The sequence below is a fragment of the Alosa pseudoharengus genome, unplaced genomic scaffold (assembly GCF_046254945.1).
Source record: "Alosa pseudoharengus isolate Yale_2024_CS ecotype anadromous, Long Island Sound unplaced genomic scaffold, YU_APseudo_1.1 YU_APseudo_1.1_scf_24, whole genome shotgun sequence".
NCBI classification, from domain to species: domain Eukaryota; kingdom Metazoa; phylum Chordata; class Actinopteri; order Clupeiformes; family Clupeidae; genus Alosa; species Alosa pseudoharengus.
In genome coordinates this window covers 7,681,272-7,702,767 of record NW_027468689.1, presented here as the reverse complement: position 1 = coordinate 7,702,767, position 21,496 = coordinate 7,681,272, and the positions used below count along the sequence as shown (strand labels likewise).

The 21,496-nt window shown below is 39.7% G+C and overlaps 1 long non-coding RNA gene and 1 gene segment (V, D, J or C); one reads left to right on the top strand and one right to left on the bottom strand.

The window, feature by feature from the left end:
• Window positions 1-1,990: 1,990 nt before the first annotated feature.
• LOC143142227 (Ig kappa chain V-III region MOPC 321-like) lies at window positions 1,991-6,036 on the bottom strand. The segment is given in 4 exon segments: window positions 1,991-2,556; window positions 3,337-3,390; window positions 5,505-5,813; window positions 5,947-6,036. Coding segments are annotated over 4 exon segments (747 nt in total).
• Window positions 6,037-16,739: 10,703 nt separating this feature from the next.
• Window positions 16,740-21,023, top strand: LOC143141878 (uncharacterized). The gene is made up of 5 exons (XR_012990816.1): window positions 16,740-16,795; window positions 17,457-17,637; window positions 19,707-19,861; window positions 20,150-20,209; window positions 20,433-21,023. It is a non-coding gene; the product is annotated as an uncharacterized LOC143141878 (long non-coding RNA).
• The last annotated feature ends 473 nt before the right edge of the window (window positions 21,024-21,496 follow it).

The window sequence follows — 21,496 nt, the reverse complement described above, 5'->3', positions numbered from 1 at the left end:
ATTCCCAACAATTTCACAACAGCTAGTTCCGGAGTAGGCCATTCAACTAGCCCGCTTGTTGCCCACGAGACCCACGAGACTCAGACTGCGCAGTCGGCACCCGCTTCCTTATTTGGGTTTTGGGTTGCCTGGTTTTAGCCTATGACAAAACGGTTGAAATTGAAACTAAGTGATCGTGTATGTGTAGGGTGTATTTCATACACAATCTGGCAACCTGGGAGATGTCAAACTAATAGAAAAAATGAATGGATCAATGATTTTAAAATGAAGTTTGATGGCCATGCAAATTACGGGAGTTTTCCGGGAGAAATAACAAAACGGGAGGGTGCTGGGAGATGACCTTGAAATACGGGAGAACCCGGGAAAAACAGGAGTGTTGACAGGTATGGTCATGGATCACCTGTGGGTTCACCTTCCCATCAGCAGTCCTGATATGGAGGTGGATTTGTTGCTCCTGGATTAACAGTGTTTCAGTGCAAGAGATCACACACATATTGCTTGGGATTGCAAATATATTGCTTCCTCTCACAAATACTGCTTGGGATATTGGGATATTCTGTTTATATGATCTGTGGATGACAAGCATTAATTAAGTCTAATATTACATTACCCTGAAAAGATATGAAAAGTGTCCAGAGACTAAATAATGACATAAGAGGAGCTGTCCTTACCGGATGTGGTGCTGAAATGCCAACATTACATTACATTACATTACATTACATTACATTACATTTAGCAGACACTTCTTGACCAAAGTGACTTACATATGTCAGCTATATTACAAGGAATCACATTGTCCCCGGAGCAACTTGGGGTTAAGTGCCTTGCTCAAGGGCACAACAGTGGAAGCCGGGAATTGAACCAACAACTTTCAGGCTACTGCACGCTAGCCCAGCTCCTTAACCACTACACTACCACCACCACCATGACAAATGCCATTAGTGAAAATCTTTTGTGTTACATCTAGAAACATTAAAATTGTAATTTCATGTCACTGTTGAATTGATTGATTGGTGGATTGATTGGTTGGTCTTGACAAACTAAAATACATGTATAACATGTAATTCACTTATAATATTATATTACATGATGATCTTATCTATTTTATTTTTCTATGCTATGGACCCTTTTTTGAGTCTGAAATGAATTGAATTGATTTAAATTGAGTTGAATGGTGATCTTATAGGGACAGCAGCAATCCAGCAATTAAACTAATAAAACATTTACTGTAAAGTGATGCTTTAAGGGATTCTCAAAATGTCTTGCACCACTCTTTAGTAATTCTCATTGTATCTAAAGAATGTCAAAATTACACCAACGTGAAAGGAGATCTGGTGATGAAGGTCATCTAGAATGAGTTTCTGATGGAGCACAGCTGTTACATCTCATCAAGAGACTTTGCCAGATCACTGGACCATGTACTGACAGAGCAAATGTTCATCATAATGTACTTCCTGATGGATGGTGGCCTACAAGGTGTGTAGTATGACTAGTACAAGTGTGGGGAGCTGTCCTGTCTGGCTGTGGTGCTGAATTGCTCAACATGTTAAATGCAATTACCTAAAATGTCTCTGTTGTGAACGGAAAAATCTATATCAATGTAAGAATTGTAGTTTCATGTCACTATCTTATAAAGGAAAGCACCCTTGAAGCTGTGAAATTAATACATCATGTCATGTGGTGGTTTAGACTCTTGTAGGTTGTGAAACAGGGAGGTTGTGCTCTGTTGATACTATTTGCATAGTCAGGGTTAGGTGCTTTTTCAGATCCCCAAATAGACCAACTCCATTACCAGATGTTCAACTGTCTCAAGAGAAACGAGGGCAAAGTTGTTGTTTTTTTACTATTTTTGATAATAAGATGTACAATTTAGAAATGATAAACATCACTGTTTTTAGATTCAAGATTGTGTTTTAGCAACTGAATTACTGACTGCTATTTTCAGCATCACTTGAAACATTACAACTCATAAAAAGACACAAAAACACACTGATGTTGACCTTTTATTTTAGAGCCTTTAAAAAATACATCTTCAACTGACAAAAATCTGATCAGGCAAAAGCATTTTTTATCAGTGACAGCATTTCAGCTTGAGTGGAAGACCATACATACAATCAGAATAAAAAAAGAAAGTAACAAAAACAACTGCAGCACGGCATGTGATGAAGCTGCCTATAGTGGCGCTCCACGTTAGGACTTAAGCTAAGATAGCAGCCGCCTCATCGGAGCAGAAGACTGGACCCTACTGAGAGCAGTCCGCTCTGCTCAGGGCTTTAGTGACCGCTGTCTGAGATCCCTGGGTGGCCTCACAGACCACTGAAGAGGCCCCGTTCCACTCGGCATCACTGAGCGTCAGGGTGCTGCTCCAGCTGTACAGAGCGTCCTTCATGAGCCCACGACTGGCCACTCCACTCTTACTGGTCCCATCCACCTTCCAGCTCAGGCTCCAGTCGGAGGGGAAGCCCTGGTCAGCCAGGCACACCAGTGTGGCCGAGCTCTTCCTGCTCAGCTCCTCACTAGAGGGAGGCAGCACGGTCAGCGTGGGCTGCCTGTTTGCTGGAACACACCATTGATCAGGAGATTACAAATGGGACGGGGCAGTTAGCAGAAAGGCCAGAAACAGACACCAATTGCTTTCGTTATCTCTAAATGATGACTTCTCAAGTATCAGCACACAGAACAAGTGTCAGTATTGGATAATGTTCCCCCTTATTTAAATGCAGAAAGTAAAAACAGTGTGTCTAGAATGAGTAATATCAGCATTGGCTCTATTACATTAATATCAAATACTGTCCTGCACCACACGGTTGAACTGAGACAGAAACATTTGTATTCAGTTTAGTCATCAGCAGAAATAGTCGTCTACATGTAATTACAGTTATACCTCAGTGGCGCTCTAATCAGATAAAACAGAACTGCTGTTCAAAAGAGCATTTTCAGATGGCTGAAAATGTGAACAAGTCTATTTCTTTTAAAATATATCAGAGGGAAAGACAATGCTGCACTTTTTTAAGAGCATAATTCTTCATTTTATAACTTGGAATAGCTTAGAACATTAAATATTCGTATACCCAAATGTTAATTTTTACAATAATTTTCCTGCATTTAGAATCAATCACGTTCCTCTTTGCAGGCTTAAAAGGTATTCATTTTTGGCAAAATCATAACGATAAAAAAATAACTACATAAACAGCGCATTGCATAACAAATATATCTGTTATATCTATTTGTTTTTTTCTCAAATCAAAAATGTAATCATCATATAGGCAGACTTTTTTATATAAGCACAATTTCACATCATGTGATATTTATTTCTGAGAGAAAACGATTACTTACTGCCCACATCAAGTCGGGTGCCGCTGCCGAAAGTGTACCACAGTGATACAAACCCTACTAGCAGCCGTACAAAAACTCCCCTCCTACTCACATTCTCAACAACCAACTTTTTAGGCACCAGGTGCCATAAAAAAGCCAAATTCATATGTATGTGACCCTCTTGCATGAGGTAGAGTCTGTTTTTAAATGATTAGGCACTTTGCACAGCTTTAAAGTGTGATGTTTATGATGTGATAGCAATAAAATGTATGGTTAAAATGGATAATAATTTAACTTCAAGACTACTTTTAGTTAGCCATGTAACCCTTCATGGTTTTAAACAAAGACCCCATCCCCTCCCCCAATGGAATGCTAATGTGCTGGTTTAAGGCCTATCACTTACACAAGACAAAGGATGCTACCTTGATATAATGTATCCATGTATCATGAAATGTAAATGTATTCATGTCTGGTATCATTTTGATAGTCTCATTACAAGGATTGTAATGATGTGATTGTGAGAATGTTTGGAACATTCTATAAGTGATATTTCTGATATATAAGATATCTCTCCTCATGCTATTCATATAGGTGTGAAGTGGGTGTGAGTAGGTGTGTCTGATACCAAGTGAAGAGCCAACCAAGTGGGATTGTTCTTGGCGCCATTTTGTTCTTTGTTTAAACCATTTAAAAGTAACTAAACTGCAATGTTTGTGAGATTCGGATTTTGGATTGTCAGACTAAGGATGTAGAGCGGAAGAGAGTAGTTGGCTCTAGTCCAACCTAGGCCTTTTAGGCCTGGGCTAGGCCTACATAGACCTTTTTTTGTACCCTCTTTGCCTGTAATAGAATAAACTTGATTCCTGAGTTTTTCCTGAAGTTCGCCAGTCTAAGATTAATTTTAAGTAATTATTCACCTACAATTACTTTCAGATGTTACTGTATGTATGTTTTCCATAAAGTTAGTGTGATTCCTACATTCACTTAAATATATAAAGATCAATATAAAAATAAAGTAAAAATTAACAAAGTTACAGACATGATGACAAACTATTTTGATATATGATTAGAAAAATGTACTTACTGCCCACATCAAGTCTGGTGCCGCCACCAAAAGTCCACCACAGTGATACAAACTCATAGAGAGGCTGTACAAAAACCTCTTCATGCTTCAATGACTGTCAGTGGCTGCACACTATACAGAGTATGAGTTCCCAGCATGGGCCTGCAGTCATTTCCCACCTTTGATACATATGAACAGCCAACCAGTGCTATCAAACTGATTACCATTCAGTAGATTAGAGTCAAATGCAACATTCAGTGGAAATGCAGTAAATCAAAGAAACAAGATTCCTGTAATGAAAAGTTTCTTTCTCCCAATAGCATTCCACAGTTGTTGGATCTCCTGTTCTACTATACACCCCAAACCTGTCCAGGTCACTAGTTAGTTTGTGGGTGCAGCAGGGAATGTTAAATTATTCCATGAGTAATGTTTCCACATCCTCAGATCACACTGGTGAAATCTCCCACTAGTTCTGTTAGGTTGGGTGGGCTCTGGTGGGTGGTGATTGCAGACTGTGTTTTGCGTTGATCTGTTACACTGATGCTTTGTGATAACCATAGTGAGGATTTGATTGTATGTATGTATTGTATCTGTTGGGATTTCACACAGTCAATGAAACAATATATGTGTTGGTTTATGGGGGAAACGACCAACAAGAAGATCTACTCTTCTGTTCAAGTGTGAATATGTGGCCACTTACAACAACATTCCCCTTCATGTTTACTATTTCTTATCAACATCCAATTGAACAAACATGCAACAGTTGCGTAACTGTATCTTGCTGAGTATTCTGATTCCACACCACAAACCATCCTCACTGTGTTTAGGCCCAGTGCAGAGTAACTAGTGCAGAACTCTAGTCATGCTGGGTCAGAGTACATCTCACAAAGACTCTAATAGGTGTTAGAGAAAATATAAATAAATTAAACACAATGCCATGATAACCTCATAATCAGCTGCTCTGTAAACATCCCAATGTGCCGCTCTGTAAACATGTGTTTACTGAGTGTTTGTTTACTCCCCTCAGCAGCAGCAGCAGCAGCAGGTTTCAGTTCCAGTCCTGCCGTCCCTGTGGCTGAGGGAGGTTTTTGTGCAGCTCTGTATCACTGTGTCAACACATAGCTACCACTGATGATGAGGTGTTGGCTTATGCAGTAATAATCTCCTGCATCTTCAGCCTGGACACCACTGATGGTCAGACTGAAGTCAGATCCACCACGAGATCCACTCCCACTGAATCGTGATGGAATCCCAGACTGGAGTTCATTCACACCCCAAACTAAAAGTTTAGGAGCTCCTGCATCTTTCTGCTGGTACCAGGAGAGTCCCCAGCGATCAATGCCAGAGCTGGTTTTGCAGGTCAAAGTGATGGATTCTCCCAGATGACCACGTGCTGCTGTGGGGCTCTGAGTTACAGTAATCTGCCCTCGACATTCTGAAAAACACACAGATACAACAGGTAGCAGTAATATAACATTATAATTAATACACTGTTCAGTGTATCATATTGACAATGTATATACTGTAGGCAGCCTGCATGTGTTGCAATAACTCATTAAAAGTCTCACCTTCCACACAGAATAAAAGTGCCCACATGAGAATGATGTTGGTCATTGTTGTGGAGGATTCTGTCAACATGAGCAGTAGATCTAACAGACTATGTTCCAGATATAAACCCTCTCTGAAGCGTAAGCTGGCAATGCAAAATCGACTATGTAAATACAGCGTCTGAGTTGAACACACACGATGGAGACCACGCAAGGACTTACCCATCCTTACAGGAAATCTGTACCATGTATGAAATGTTATATATACTGTACATTTGATGATGATTTAGAACAGAAATACATAAAGATGAATTTATCATGAAGTCAGTGTTACATGAAGTGCATTTCTATCTTTTGGCAACAAAAGCTACTTCTTGAAAAGGAAGAAAATAAAGGAAACAAACATATCACTTTTAACTGGGTCTGTCTTAGGGTGATGGATTGATGGCTCAACAGCATGATCATGTGAGAAATCAAATGGCCATATTTGTTAATCCTTCAAAAGAATGTAGATGTTTCACTTGAGTTTTAATACAATGGAGAGAAATATTGCATGCCTCAAATATAGTCACACATTACAATGAAGTGTCAAATTCATAGTAAAGTATTCACATTAGTATTAAATCACCCAGAATCACTTAGACACCTGGAATTTCTATCTATGCATTTTCTTTACTTTCTTAGTTCTTGTTCTACTACAGTATATATCGAAAATTGGCCGCTGGTGATTGCAATTGTGTCTTTAGACTCTCTTTAGAATCTTCAAAAACATCTTCCACCTCCAAACTGAAAAGAATGACCCAACTGTTGGTGTTTTTTGGTGTTTGTCGGGGCGGTGTGCAAACACATTTAGCGTCTTGTGTGAGTAATAGCTGTGTGCAGCTTAGTGTGACGTCAGGAAGGTGATTTCCATAGAGATGCTAGTTTGCATGCTCTCCCCGTATCTTCATGTTTTTAGAGCGACTAAATGTGATACAGAGCCGTACAAAAACCTCTCTCAGTGAGATCACTACTGCAGCTGGGACACTACAAGGGCTGAGGAGAGGGAAGTGAGAACAAACAGTCATGAACAGTAGTAGTATGGATGAGTAATGTGAGCACCTCTCATAATGCATTAATGTTGGTCTGCCTCTAGTTTAGCTGTCCTGTAACCCATGGTGTATGTATGATACTGTAGATAGATGGATAGATGGTTATTATCCCTTAAGGGTTGTATGGCTGTATGGTTATATGTCTTATGTTCTAAATGTCTTAATGGAGCCAGTACTATGGCATTATGTTTTATTGCTGTATATACATTTCTATGTGATTTAATATGTTCTTTTTTTTAGCCACCATGTGCCTAGTATAACATCTTGCCAATGGACTACATTTGAAAATTAGCCTGCTGGCTAACACTGGCACATTTACAGAAATGTTGATCAATGTGCACTGTCCTTTAAATAAATGAATGAAATGAAATGAAACTGTATTTAAATACAGGTAAAATGTAAATGTGTGGTATTCAGAATACAGGTACATTGACACATTTAAGGGATTATATTTGATTATATTATATATCATTTTAACACATAGGCCATGGCTTATGAAACTCAAATGCAAATATTTGAACCACACCATGTAGCCTATGTATCTCTGAGGTGGCTCCTCTCTCTTCCCCACTCTGTTTATATTGTTAGCCTAAATAAAAAAAACCTTGTGTACAGTACAGTGGCTTATGAAACTCAAATGCAAATATTTGAACCACACCATGTAGCCTATGTATCTCTGAGGTGGCTCCTCTCTCTTCCCCACTCTGTTTATATTGTTAGCCTAAATAAAAAAAACCTTGTGTACAGTACAGTTGTCACGACACCACCAGGTTCTCCACCAGTCTCTCCTCCTCGTCACTCTGCTACAACGATCTCCCAATCTAATTCCCCTGTCTACTGATTACCCAATCATCCAATCTCCCGTTTGCCACTCCCCAGCACCTGTAGCCAATCTCCTACTGCCCATATAAACCCCTGTCACTCTGCTCTCTTTGTCTGGCCTCTTCAACGGAGACACTTACTCCAGCGCACGGACTGCTCCTTGTTTCCAAGCCCAGCTCCTCGTTTCTGGAATTTCCTGTTACGTCCCAGGTTGTAGAACTTTTATGTTGGACATTTTCTATTGGACTCTTTCTGTTGGACGATTTACTCTTGCAAGAGTGGAGCCTTTATGTAGGACTGCCTTGTTTGTCAAGTCAAGATCTTCTGAGCGTTAACTTCACTTCAAGACCTTGTTTCAATTATCTTGCCTTGGTTGCTGTTTTATAAATTAAAACAACTTGATTGATCCTAACCTTGTTTCCTGAGTCTGTGTGCCCTGACAACAGTAAAGTATGTTTGTGAGCTGGTGTGTTTGTGTGTCTATGTGGGTGTGTGTGGATGTGTTCTATGTGTGGTAGGGCATCCAGCAGTTGGATATGTATGTATGTATGTATGGAGTTAGTATGGGTCATAGTGTGGGTGTCCTACTGTATGTGTGTATGTATGGAGTATGGGTCATAGTGTGGGTGTGTATGTATGGAGTTAGTATGGGTCATAGTGTGTGTGTGTGTGTCCTATGTGGGTGTGTATGTATGGAGTTAGTATGGGTCATAGTGTGTGGATGTGTCCTATGTGAGTGTGTATGTATGGAGTTACTATGGGTCATAGTGTGGGTGTCCTATGTGGGTGTGGGTGAATTTGTGTGTGTAATGTTAATACCTAGTTAGTAGGCCTGTAAATGTAAAGGTTAATGTATAGTATCTGTACTGGTATAAGCAATTTCTTGTTACATGTATAAAATCAAATAAATATAATTTATATTATATATTATAATTCATTAGGAAAACCTCTCAAAGAATGTAGAATGGAAATTAGTTTTGTTGTAAGCCAATAGGGTTTAAATCCAGCCAGCATGTTCTAGGCCAGTATAGGTTCTCGTCTCTTGCCAGAGTGTTTTGCAAAAAAAGAATGTAACTTGCCATGTGCTGTTGAAAATCATTAAAGAATATGTAGCCTATACTTTGTTTGAGATTTGGTAGGCTTTCAGCCTATACAGACAAAGTATCTCGGTTCTGTCTTAGATAGGTATTTCGCAGCACATAGGTTTATATATCAATCCATCCTCACTGTAAAGCAGGTTTTGAGTTGTTGACACCATGGGTCTTACAAGTCCAAATAACCTCACATAACCGTTTCATCCAGTATAAAGTAAGGGATAATGTACAGAACGCCGGTCATTATCGGAAAATAAGTCCCGACAGGGCGAACAGCGGAAGGGTCTTGCTTCATCCTGAAGGGACTTATTTTCTGATTATGACCGGTGTTCTATACATTACCCCGCTTATTACACGGCTACTTGCCAAAACAAAAAAATAAACTCCACATGATATGACTCTACATTTATTTGTTACGGTTTCATTGTGGCTTTTGCTAAGAAACAAATAGTTCGCAACAGAATTTTAATCAAACATAATTTAGAACACAGCTGATCAACCGTCTGCTTTCCCTTTTGAATTAAGTTCCAATGCAAGAAGTCACCGGGATAATTGCGGAGTGTCATGAAAGACGTGAATTAGATGCACAAAACCCATTTTCCTTGACAGCGGTCTGTTATACCAATGGTCTGTTATCGAGAAATGTCAGACCACGAACATTGGGAAGGCCCATTCAAGTGAATGGTGTATTCTGCAGCATTATGAAGAGCCCTGTAATAATAAAATATAATACAATGCTGATGTAATCCAAAGTATTCAGAATTCGTTTTTCACTTTGAGTAATCTATCGGAATTCGTTAGAAAACACATTTTAGGGCGTGTATTCTGTAATCTGTTGTGAAATAATTTTTAAAAGTAAGCTCAATACATCAGTCAACGCCCTTTAAAGTCCATGAGAGTCTAAAAACATTAAACTCAAATGATTATGATTACCCTGCAGAAAAAAACAGCTAGGAACCAGCTTATGCTGGTTTTAGCTGGTCTTTGCTGGTTTTCTTCCAGCTCTTGCTGGTCTTTTCTGGTGTAGCTGGTTGGGCCACCAGATGAACATGCTGGCGTGACCATCTGAGGAAGCTGGGTTGTGCTGGTGGTGACCAGCCTGTCATGTGGGATACAGCTGGTGTAAGATGCTCATGCTGGTGACCAGCCTGCCAAGCTTGACATTGTTGGTGTAAGATGGTCCTGCTGGTTTTGTTAGAATGACCAACATAAGCTGGCATGGCCAATTAAACCGGCAATGTAGACCAACAACACCAGCTAAAATTACCAGCTTGAGGTGGTACGACAAGCAAAATTATTAAACTCATATTAAACTCGATATTAAACTCAAATAATACATTATGTCTGTACAGTGTGTTATTGTAAAGCTTGCACCTCATGAGGATACAGTATATTACATCTGCACATTGTTTTATTGTACAGCTTGCACCTCATAACCAATGAGTGTCTAAAAGGTGAATGGTAATTGATCTGATGAAGGACATATTGGTCAGTGCATTGAATAGAGGGTCTCTCTACATAGCTATCCCATTCCAGATAAATGTAAATGTAAAATGTAAATAAAGTTTTCCTAAATCTACATCATCTGCGTAAGTCGAAATGAAACAGAATCTCTTCTAGTATCAGTGATTGTACAAGTGCACCAGTATAGCCAGTAGGTGGCAGTGTGCACAACTGGATGTCTATCTTACAGTAAGTGGTGAGGCACGCTCAACTTCCAAGAACACAACGACTTCAGGTGCGAGTTAAAAGGTTATCTTAGAGTAAAGCAACACAGTTCAGTTTTCTTACTAATTCTGAAACGTCACTGAATTCTTTGACATTGGTAGTGCGCACATAGAGCGCTTGATATTGCACTATGTAACGTTGTTGATCGAGTAGGATCGTGACCTTGAGCCTCTCTGTTGGTTTTGGACTAACTGTATCGTCTCAGCACTAAATGACGTTAAATATTGATGTTCAAGGGGCATAGGTATCAATTCTCATCCTGTTTGTGTTTTTTTTTTTAATTCTATATAGCCTATTAAAGGTGTGTGTGTGAGAGAGAGAGGGTGTGTGTTTGTGTGTGTGAGAGAGAGAGAGAGTGTCTGTGTGTGTTTGATAATGCCAGGACTAGAAAAAGACTGACTCGGACTGACTTAAAGTGATATTCTACCATTTTCGCAATTTCATTTTCCACCTCCCCTTGAGTTAAACAATTGATTTTTACCTTTCCTACCCAGCCGTTCTCTGAGTCTGGCGATACCAGTTTTAGCTCCAGCCTAGCATAGATCATGGAATCTGATTAGACCATTAGCTTCTCACCTGCTAGCATCATGTTTAAAAGTGACTAAGATTTCCGGTAATTTTCCTATTTAATACTTGTCTCCTCTCAAGTTAGAAAGTGTAATAAGACCAACGGAAAATGAAATGTGGCTATTTTCTAGGCTGATTTCACATGGCACTATACTCTCATTCCAGCGTAATAATCAAGGAACACCATGGGCACAGCAGCACAGTGATATCATGCAGCACCTGAAAATAGTCCCTGTAGGCTAACTTCCAGCAACAAGGTTGAGCTGCAGCAGACGAATTGTTGACGAATTGAATTGAGACCGCTGTAGGAAGGGGTCACATATACATATGGTCACATATATTCATGGGTTTCATCAGGTCCCTTAATCAAGCACCATGCAGTCTGCATTGATAATTAAGGTGCTTGATTTTATACACCTGTGGAAAGGGACCTGATGAAACCCATGAATACATCTGCAGGAAGGGGTACGTGACCAATGACCATCAATTGCCAGCTGGTGTGTGACCACCGGGGCATCATCCTCGACATCGTGGCGAGATGGCCTGGCTGCACACATGACTCCTTTGTGTTGAAGAGCAGTGTTATAATAAAATATAATACAATGCTGATGTAATCCAAAGTATTCAGAATACGTTTTTCACTTTGAGTAATCTATCGGAATTCTTTAGAAAACACATTTTAGTGTGTGTATTGTGTAATCTGTTGTGAAATACATTTTAAAAGTAAGATCAGTACTAGAGCCCGACCGATAAAGGATTTTGAAGGCCGATACCGATACAAATATTTGTTGATTTAAAAATCCGATATTCCGATATATATATTTTTTTTTTCAGAAACGCGCAACAAAACATTAACAGATTTCCCTAACATTAGTTATTTGTAGTTACATATGAGTATTGACTAAAATAATATGATAATGCATTTACTTGTTTATTTTTAAATAATATTGTCACAGTGGAACAGAGGAACATCGAAATATATTAAAGTTCTGATAAATAAAATGTATAAAAATAGAAACTTAAGATATGAAACTTAGTCTTTTGAACAAAAACATAATAACAACAACAACCAAATCAAAGTTACCAGTATTAAAAGACTTAGTAAGCTTCATAAATATAACTTTGAACTAAGACTTAATAATTACAAAACATAATGATGACATTATTACTAGGCTATCATCATCATTTGTATTATCATTAAACAAGATAAAGGTCACTCTTAAATGTTTGAGTGTGCATGTGTAATAATTAGTCCCTATTGCCTTATAAGCTACCTTATAATTACACTGTCAGCTTGCTTATCCCTTTACCTGCACTTTTAAAATTATTTCCATCAAGCTACATCAAACCATTTTCAATCATCAGTTGCTGCCTGCCTTCTAAAACCTACTATTTAGTGATTTAAATCCAGTAACTCGTTAATGCTGCGGCTGAACGACAGTCTGAAACGCACACTTGGCGTCATTGGATTTCACACACGTGTAAAAGAAAAGCTAACTTTTATGCACAAGCTACGTTTTGCACAAGCTACGTTTGATACTTTTTCTCTATGTCTAAATGTTCACTCCTCGCACGTCTAACTTACATTTTACAATGCAGGGACTAACTACAGATATACTAGTTAAAAATCATTACTTTATTTAGGCAGAATAAGTTTGTTGTGGTTTCCAAGCTCATTAATGTTAACGTTAGCGGTCTTCCACTGATATTCATGGCATTAGCTAGCTTTGTGGTTAGCTAGTCTATGATGAGCCCTAATTAAGCAATGGATAACGTCATACTGCAAATTGTAAAACATACGCTTTCAAAGTAACAGGCCGGGGAGAGATGATACGTCTCACTGCTATAACTGTCACACTATTAAAGAAATACATCTTCAGTCACATTGTCAAAAGTTAAAAGGACAGACAGTCAACTACACTGTAACAACTTAACGTAATTACTAGCTAATTCCTCTTCACTCTCGGCTTATTTAACAGCAGCAAAACTGGACATTGTTTTCACGAATTTTGTCATGCTTATTTGAGTTAAGAGAACTGATGGGGATGTTCTTTTAATTGTTATTTCAAGCAATGTATGTCTCGTGACCAAATCACCATGAATGAACACACTTCACTGATGATCTCACTCGCGGATAACTGGTTCTCTCTGCCCGACTCTGGCTGGATCAGCAGGTTGCAGGATGTGTGGCGCGTTATACACGAGTGTTGCCAGCAGGGACGGTGTAGAGTGCCCTCTGGTGGACAACCTATACAACGCAAACACTCATGACATGGTTGAAGGGTGTTTTGTCCGTTTTTATTTTATTTTTAAAATATTCATTTATCGGCCATTATAAATGCCGATACCGATAGTTTGGAAAATGGCTAATATCGGCCGATAATATCGGCCCGCCGATAAATCGGTCGGGCTCTAATCAGTACATCACAGTCAATGCCCTTTAAAGTCCATGAGAGTCTAAAAATATTAAACTCAAATGATTATGATTACCCTGCAGAAAAAAACAGCTAGAAACCAGCTTATGCTGGTAGCTGGTTTTAGTCTTTGCTGGTGTAAAAATATTAAACTCAGGCTTCACCACACAGGATCTAATGATGGCGGACGGGTGCACACCTTCTCCTGGGAATGGTGATGTATTACCAACATTTTATCCCTGGCTGTTCCTCTATCGCCAAGCCACTGTTTGCGCTGACCGCTAGACAGAAGCGTAGGGGTAGGCATGACAGGAAGCTCCAGAGGCCTGGCACCTAATGTGAGCTGTCTCCGGGTGATTGGACTCCAGCCTGTGTTAAAGCTTTTGAGGACCTCAAGGGGGCACTAATGACCAGTGTTGTTCTAGCCCCACGGTTGTCAAACTGGGGTACGCGTACCCCCAGGGGTAAGTGGACTGATTTCAGGGGGTACGCGAAAAAAGATCTAAGTCATATGCCTTTTCAAACGTTTTCTCTATCCCACGTTGGTAACTTAACTTCCGCATTTGCACTGCACAACACTGATACTCACCACACTGATCCTTTACCTCCCCCTCCTGCATCTAGGTTTGGTAGAGTTATTAGACCTGTGTGTAGATTGATAGAGTCAATCTACCCCCCCCCCCCCCCCCCACCAAAGGAATAACAACCATTCAAAATGTGAGCTGACCAAAGACCAGGATCAGTTGGAGGGGGCAGATATGTCTCTGCAGTGTCACTTGCTGATGGCCCCTCAGTAACAGGACTCACTCTGCCTTCAGAAGCAGATGCGGTTGTGTGTCGACTTGTATCTGTACCTGGGCTATTTGATGATTGTTGGTCAGGGCTGAGTGCTGTTGCAGAGTCTGCAGAGCTGGTTGGTGGCTGGTGTTGTGGACTAGAACTGATGGTTGATCTAATTCTTCCTCCTGGCCTTGAGTTGCTCCTTGCATGTATCTTAGCATTGACCCTGCATTCAGAAATACAAGACAAAACATTCAGGGATTCTACTAAAATGCATTTTTGATTGAACCATCATACAAAGATATTGCACACATTAGTCTAGTCTTTTAGGTTTATAGGCCTATGTGTCACATGTGACACTATGTGAAAATGTAAAATTCAAAACTCTATTTTACCTTTAAAAGAGGTCTAGGCACAATATAATAATTCTGTACATAATTTGACAACTCTGTGAATATGGAAATCTACAAACACTGAGATTGTGTTTTTTTTTTCTAATTGCAGTTCCACCAACACATGTTGCCCTCTATGAACCTCTTGAAAATAAGCACATAGAACAACAACTAAACTTATCTAAAGCTGTCTAATTTGGCAAAATCACATCACGTTCAGTTACAGGGTTTTTCCAAAGTTCACCTTAAGAAGAGCCGTTTCCCACTCATCTAGGCCTACGTTATGAAAGTGTCACTTGTAGCGTTACTTTTTCACTACACAATCAGATCGTTTGATCATAATTGATAACAAACGCCGAAAAACCGTCCTGAAATGCAAAGTAAACTAGGCTAATAGGCTAACGTTATCTGACTATATCTGATGGCTAAAAGAAATAGCAAGCCCAGTTTAAGCATAATCAGAAATACCATTGCTAGCAACCTGAGGAAGGATTATGCACCGATTGCTAACGTTAACAGAAACCGAGAGTTGAATTGCATTCAATAACCCATATCCATATCCACAACGTAAAATAACTAGCTAGCCAGCATCAATCAACGTTAACACTTGAACATGAACATGGCTAGTAGGAGCTTACGTTACAAAGTTTAAAGCATAGACATGCATACACGCAAGGGCTACAAAACTAACATTTTTGTTTTTTAATTTAAAACATTGTCTTACCTGCAAGCGCCGCGCGAGTATCATCCGGCTGTCTCTTCTTTTTCCTTTTTTCCTCCCCCGACTCTTGAGGCCATGTCAAAGGTGTCTGCCTAAAGATTGAGGCGTAATCGAACAGACCACTGGGAGGTGGGGGAGGGGGGCACCAGAGGGAGACTGGAGAGAGGGCCGCACAGGAGATTCACCTTTTTCTCGACTAATTTAGTCTAGGCCTATTACATTTGTATTGCTTTTGCATATTAACATAGTTTAGACATGTTTTATTTGTTATTTATACTAGTAGCCTATTGTGATGATTTTTCACGACCAAGATTTTTTTGGTGCCCCCCTAGGCACTTGGTGCCCTACTCGCAGTGCGTGATGTGCGTGTGCGGAGCGCCGGCACTGTTCATGGTTTATGGAGCCTTTACTCTGTGTGTGTGAACTGTTCTTTGTGTGTGACATAACAGAGTTTTTGTTTACCTGTCATAGTCTGTGGTTAGTTATAGCCTTACTGCCGAGGTGTATATGCACCTTGCGTACCCAGTGGGTGTCCTGGGAACTGATCACCCCAGTTCACACCTGACCTTTCTAGGTAGCTGCCACGCTGGTATAATGGCTGTTGGAGGCTATTGATGGGTGCTGTTATGTTTGACATGTTTTTTTTTTTTTTATCTTTGTGTAATTCTAGGGGGGTGAGTGTAACAGAGTACATTTTCCAGTATTTATAATTACACAAAGATGTTCTTATTTTGATACACCATATCTATGTACAGTGTCTTCTTCTTCTGGGTGCCTATGGAGCTTCCTGCCCCCCTCCTCTTATCCCCCTCTAATATTTCCTTTTTTCTTATTTTTATGTCCCTGCCCCTTTCACCTCTACCCTGTTTCTGTCACCCTGGGGAAGAGGTATGCTTTCTGTCTAATTCACGTTTCTAAATCTAATATCTATCCCTTCTTTACATTACCATCCATCACTTTTAAAACTATGATTTTGTATATTATTTCTTTCTGCACATTTCCCTTAATGTATTGTAGTGGTAATTTGTTTGGTTTCATGTAACATAAGCCAGTGACTAATTAGCTACCTAGTTAGCCTACTGTAGTGTGTAGGCTACTCTACTCTGGTCATAGATATACATATATCTATGTACTCTGGTTAGCAATTGATGGCTAGCGATTAGCATCGTGGCTAACGACTTAGCATTTTCTTTGTTGCTTCTTATAGGAGTTGGGGAAGGAGATATTAACACCCAGCTGTGTACTGTATGTTGGTTTACAGGTGTGTCATTAATTTCGATTGGTTTGTTGATTTGTGGTTTGTGTGTTTCTGTTAGTGTGATCCTAGCAAGTTAGCTCATTTCTGTTTTATGCTAGCTCCCGCTAGCTAGCGAGCTAACTAGCTACACTGTCTGAATGGGAGGCTAGGCTAGGTTTTGAATGTGTTGCCTTGAATTACTCCCTAGAACCTAGACCCTGGCGATTTGTCACGGTAGCTTAAAATGTATTTGTTGGGTTTTATTTAACTTTATTTTATGTTTAAATTGTAATTGAGTTACCTGCCCTGTTTCTGTCACCCTGGGGAAGAGGAGTTTGGGAAGGAGATATTAACACCCAGCTGTGTAGCCTACTGTATGTTGGTTTAGATAGATAGATAGATAGATAGATAGATACTTTATTGATCCCTAGGGGAAATTCAAGGTCACAGTAGCATACAGACAACATACACACACACATTCACTAACAGCAGAAAAAGTAATTAAAAGTATATAATATAAAAAAACACAACTAAGCAATAAGGACTGTAGAAGATAAAGAATATACTAATATACTAAAATACAAATTATACTAAATAAAACTTAATCTAAATCAATTCTAAAGAACAGTAATCACATAGTGGGTGATTAATCAATCAATCAATTAATCAATTAATTTGTTTACAGTAAAAGAACGAAAGGAACAGCTGTGTCGGCGTCACAATTTATATACCACCACTTCATCCAATCACAACGCAGAGCCAATTACCACCGGTTACAACCGCAATGTTGAACAATATTGCAGTGCGGGCAGGGCTTGAGCTGGATGAGCCTGAGGACGATGAAGAGGAGGCTGATGGCGTGCCAGGTGAGGGAAGACTGGATCCTGACGATCAAACTCAGCACTACTTGGCTTGTTTTGAGGCCCGTTGTGAAGTGATCCAGAACTTTTTTTTATGTTTTGGGTTGCCTCCCTTCCCCACAGGTCGCCGTGTCACCAATCACCACCAGCACATTTCACATCCTCCTATTTTTATTTTTAAATAAAATAATTATTTTATTTCTAAAAATAGTATTTTTATAATATAAAATATCTATTTTTCTGGCCTTTCCTTTTTTAAAAACACTATATGACTTTAACAGCATTAGTCTAAATAATTCATGCACCAACCACCTAGGCCAGGGGTGGGCAACTAATTTCCCCAAGGGGCCACATGACAAACTGGGACTGTTGAGGAGGGCCGGACCCAAAATACCGAACTCAAGTTTTCTTGTATAATATTAAGTAAATCATATGGTTTTGTTTACTAGTCGTAAGAACAGATGAAAATGTGAGGGAGACAAAGGAAAAACAGCAATATTTAATCTATGTCCAGTATTTAATCCTCATTCTCGAAAATTATTTTTTGACATTGACATTTTTTTCAGTTTTCAAAGACAGATATAAAAAAGTACTACAATATCTATATAATTAGGCTAGGTCATGAAAATGTGAAGGAGTCAGTACAACCGATAGGCCTGTGCCACCATTTCATCAACACTCAGCAATATTTCATCATTAAATCATTACCATCATTAAATTAACTCTATGCAGAATTAGACTACGAAAATGTGGAGCAGACAATAGTAGGCTGTCATTAGTTGATCAACATGCACAAAGAAAACTATTTTAAAAATGTAGGCTATGTTTTTGCTTTAACTTTATGCACATAACTGTGATTGGTCAACTCGCTCTGTGTGTTGAGCCGGCTGCTTCAAGCAACCTGTGGGTAGTAGCATCATACTAGTTCGCTAACATAAGCTTTGCAAATAAACTCAGACATATTTTGGTTACAATTACGGGGTTATCCGATTGTAAACTGTCTATCTGCCAGTAACGTTTTGAAATGAACACTTCGTATCGCCAACGAGCAGCAGTAGGAGGAGTTCGTTCTAACAACCTTTGCGGTGGTGAGCGACGCAGGCATAAGAGACACAAAACTTTGAAAGGTTTACGCCGACGTAAAGGCAACTGCATTGTGTCGACGCAGAAGCATAAATTCTATTCACCAGCACATCAGTGAGGGTGTTTACGTCGTATGCATCCACGCACAAATGTATGGGCGTACAAATAGCAGTCGCTTTCAAAATAAAAACAACGATATTGATTTGCATGCATTATCTCTATGCTAGGCTCTTGACTATTGTTCTTTCACGGACCTTACGCGGGCCGGTCAGGGAAAGCGCACGGGCCGGATGTGGCCCGCGGGCCGTATGTTGCCCATGTATGACCTAGGCCTACCTAGGAATATCAAAGTCCTTTTAGGCAAGTCCCTCCACTCGGCGACCATATTGCAACGCTTTTTGGGCACTTATCGGGCATCTATTTCGGCAGAAATGCGTGTGCACAAGGCTTCACGACACCAATCTTGCTCTAGCTGCGAGATCACAACACATGATTGGCACAATGTCTTCACAACACACCATATTATTGGTTTATTGTATTCACAACACAGGACATGATTGGCTCAATGTATTCACATGTCGATGTTTTGCCGCGGAAGGGGTGTGATACAAACTAACCCCATGCATTTTTATGGAGGATTTTTTGAGTGCTGTGTCTCCTTATTAGAAAGTCTCTGGGAATATATACAAACTCACACAAGTGAAGTCAGTTTTATTTATACAGCACATTTTATCTGCAGAAGTCTAAAAGCATATGCCTCAGTGGAGTCCCCAGTAGGAAGATCAGTGAATGACATTACATAGACACTGTAATGTCACTGATTTTCCTGCTGGTGCGTTAAGATGCTCTTAGCCAGTAACAAGAACTCTGGCTCACTCGTAGCCTACTTCTACGAGTGTTTTTACAACATTCTCAAGCATTGACAGTTACCTCTACAAGTAAATCATTTAGGCTACATGACTGTACTGACATTAACCCGTCTCTCATCTCAGATTACAGACAATACAAGGGTGTGCTCCATACATTTCACCGATGATTGCATCGTTAGGTCACTCACTGGTTTAAAAAAACTAAAGAGTGGGAGTGTGCCGTCTCTGTTTTCATGGTGTCAGCCGAAAGTCAGAAGGGTCATTCAACGCCACCAAAGGTAACCATCATCTGACATTAGCCATGTTCATGCCTATAAGCTATGATAAAGATGTTAACTGCATTGGTATTTGTAAGCATAACTAAGCACTGAAGCATTTGGTATTCATAAGTAAAAGCTGTATATAGGGATCCTGTTTGGAGCAAAACTTTTGTTAGTAGCCAGTCATTTTTTAAACCTTAAACTTTGATGTTTAAGTAGGAACTGCCTGAGATAATTGAACGAAGATCTTGAATACTGTTCTTATTATTGTTAAATATATACATATGTGTTTTTATTTGTTTTTAGTGATACTGGTAACATTGGTGAGGAAAACATTTCAGATAGGCCTCTGCATGATGAGGAAAAGTGAGTTACCTGGTACAGGGCTGCTGGATTGCATTTATCAATAATACTAACACATGTTACTTTGATCAAGTTGGTAGGCCTATTTTATGGTCAATGAAATGGTAGGATCAGTTACACAAGCTGATGACTGAGACTATTGTTTGTGTGTCTATGGCATGGTTTTATGACATGCCTAAATAATATATTTGTAATCTCATTTCCTTTTTGTCTTTTTCTCACACAGTTCCATACAGGTTTCAGAGGCAGTGCCTGACCATGACTATGTGGTGAACTCCTTGTCTGGAAGAACAGCTTGAAGCGGCAAAAAGAGAGATGGCCCGTCTGGAGGAGGAAAACCAAAGTTTGAGATGGGAGCAGTTTAATCTCCAACGTTTCCAGTGTGAGCCACAGTTGATAATGTTTTACACTGGATTTAAAGATTATGACACACTGAAAGCAGTCTTCCTAGCTTTAATTAAAACCCACAGCAGAGTCAATGATTAGATGGAGTCAAATGCAAAGGTTAAATCACAATGAAGACCACATTGTGAAACCGGGGTTCCATGCCCAGCACCTATCTCTCTTTCACCAGTTTTTTCTTTTCCTTTGTGCGGCAAGGTTTTTTTGCTGTTGATTTAGCTGTACGGTTTAGCGTATCACCAACGACAGTCAGTAGGACCTGCATAACATGGGGGAACTACTTGTTCTTCATGCTAAGCACACTGCCAATATGGCCAAGTAGAGAGGCTATTAATGAAATGATGCCACCATCCTTTAAAAGGACATTCCCCAACACACGGGTAGTGCTAGACTGTACCGAGATCCATATTCAATCAAACGGCAAGCTCAAAGGTTCTGAATTCGGTCACATACTCCCATTACAAGGGTACCACAACACTAAAGTCATTGATTGCCATTACTCCTTTTGGTTCTATTAGCCTAGTCAGCAATCTGTATGCCGGTTCCATCTCAGATAAAGAAATCACCAAAGAGTCTGGCATTCTCAACCTCTTACAGCCAGGAGACGAAGTCATGGCAGATAAGGGATTTCTTATAAAAGACCTCCTTGCTGACATAAATGTAAAACTTATAATTCCAACATTCTTGGGGCCAAGTTGGCAGTTCTCCAAAGAAGAAATTACACACACACAAGAGATTGCCCGCTTGAGGATTCACGTAGAGAGGGCAATCAGGCGTATTAAAGACTATCATATATTTGATGGTGTCATGGCCCTTTCACTGTGTGGTTCAGTTAACCAGTTATGGACTGTTTGTGCTCTACTTACTAACTTTCAGGGACCTAACTTT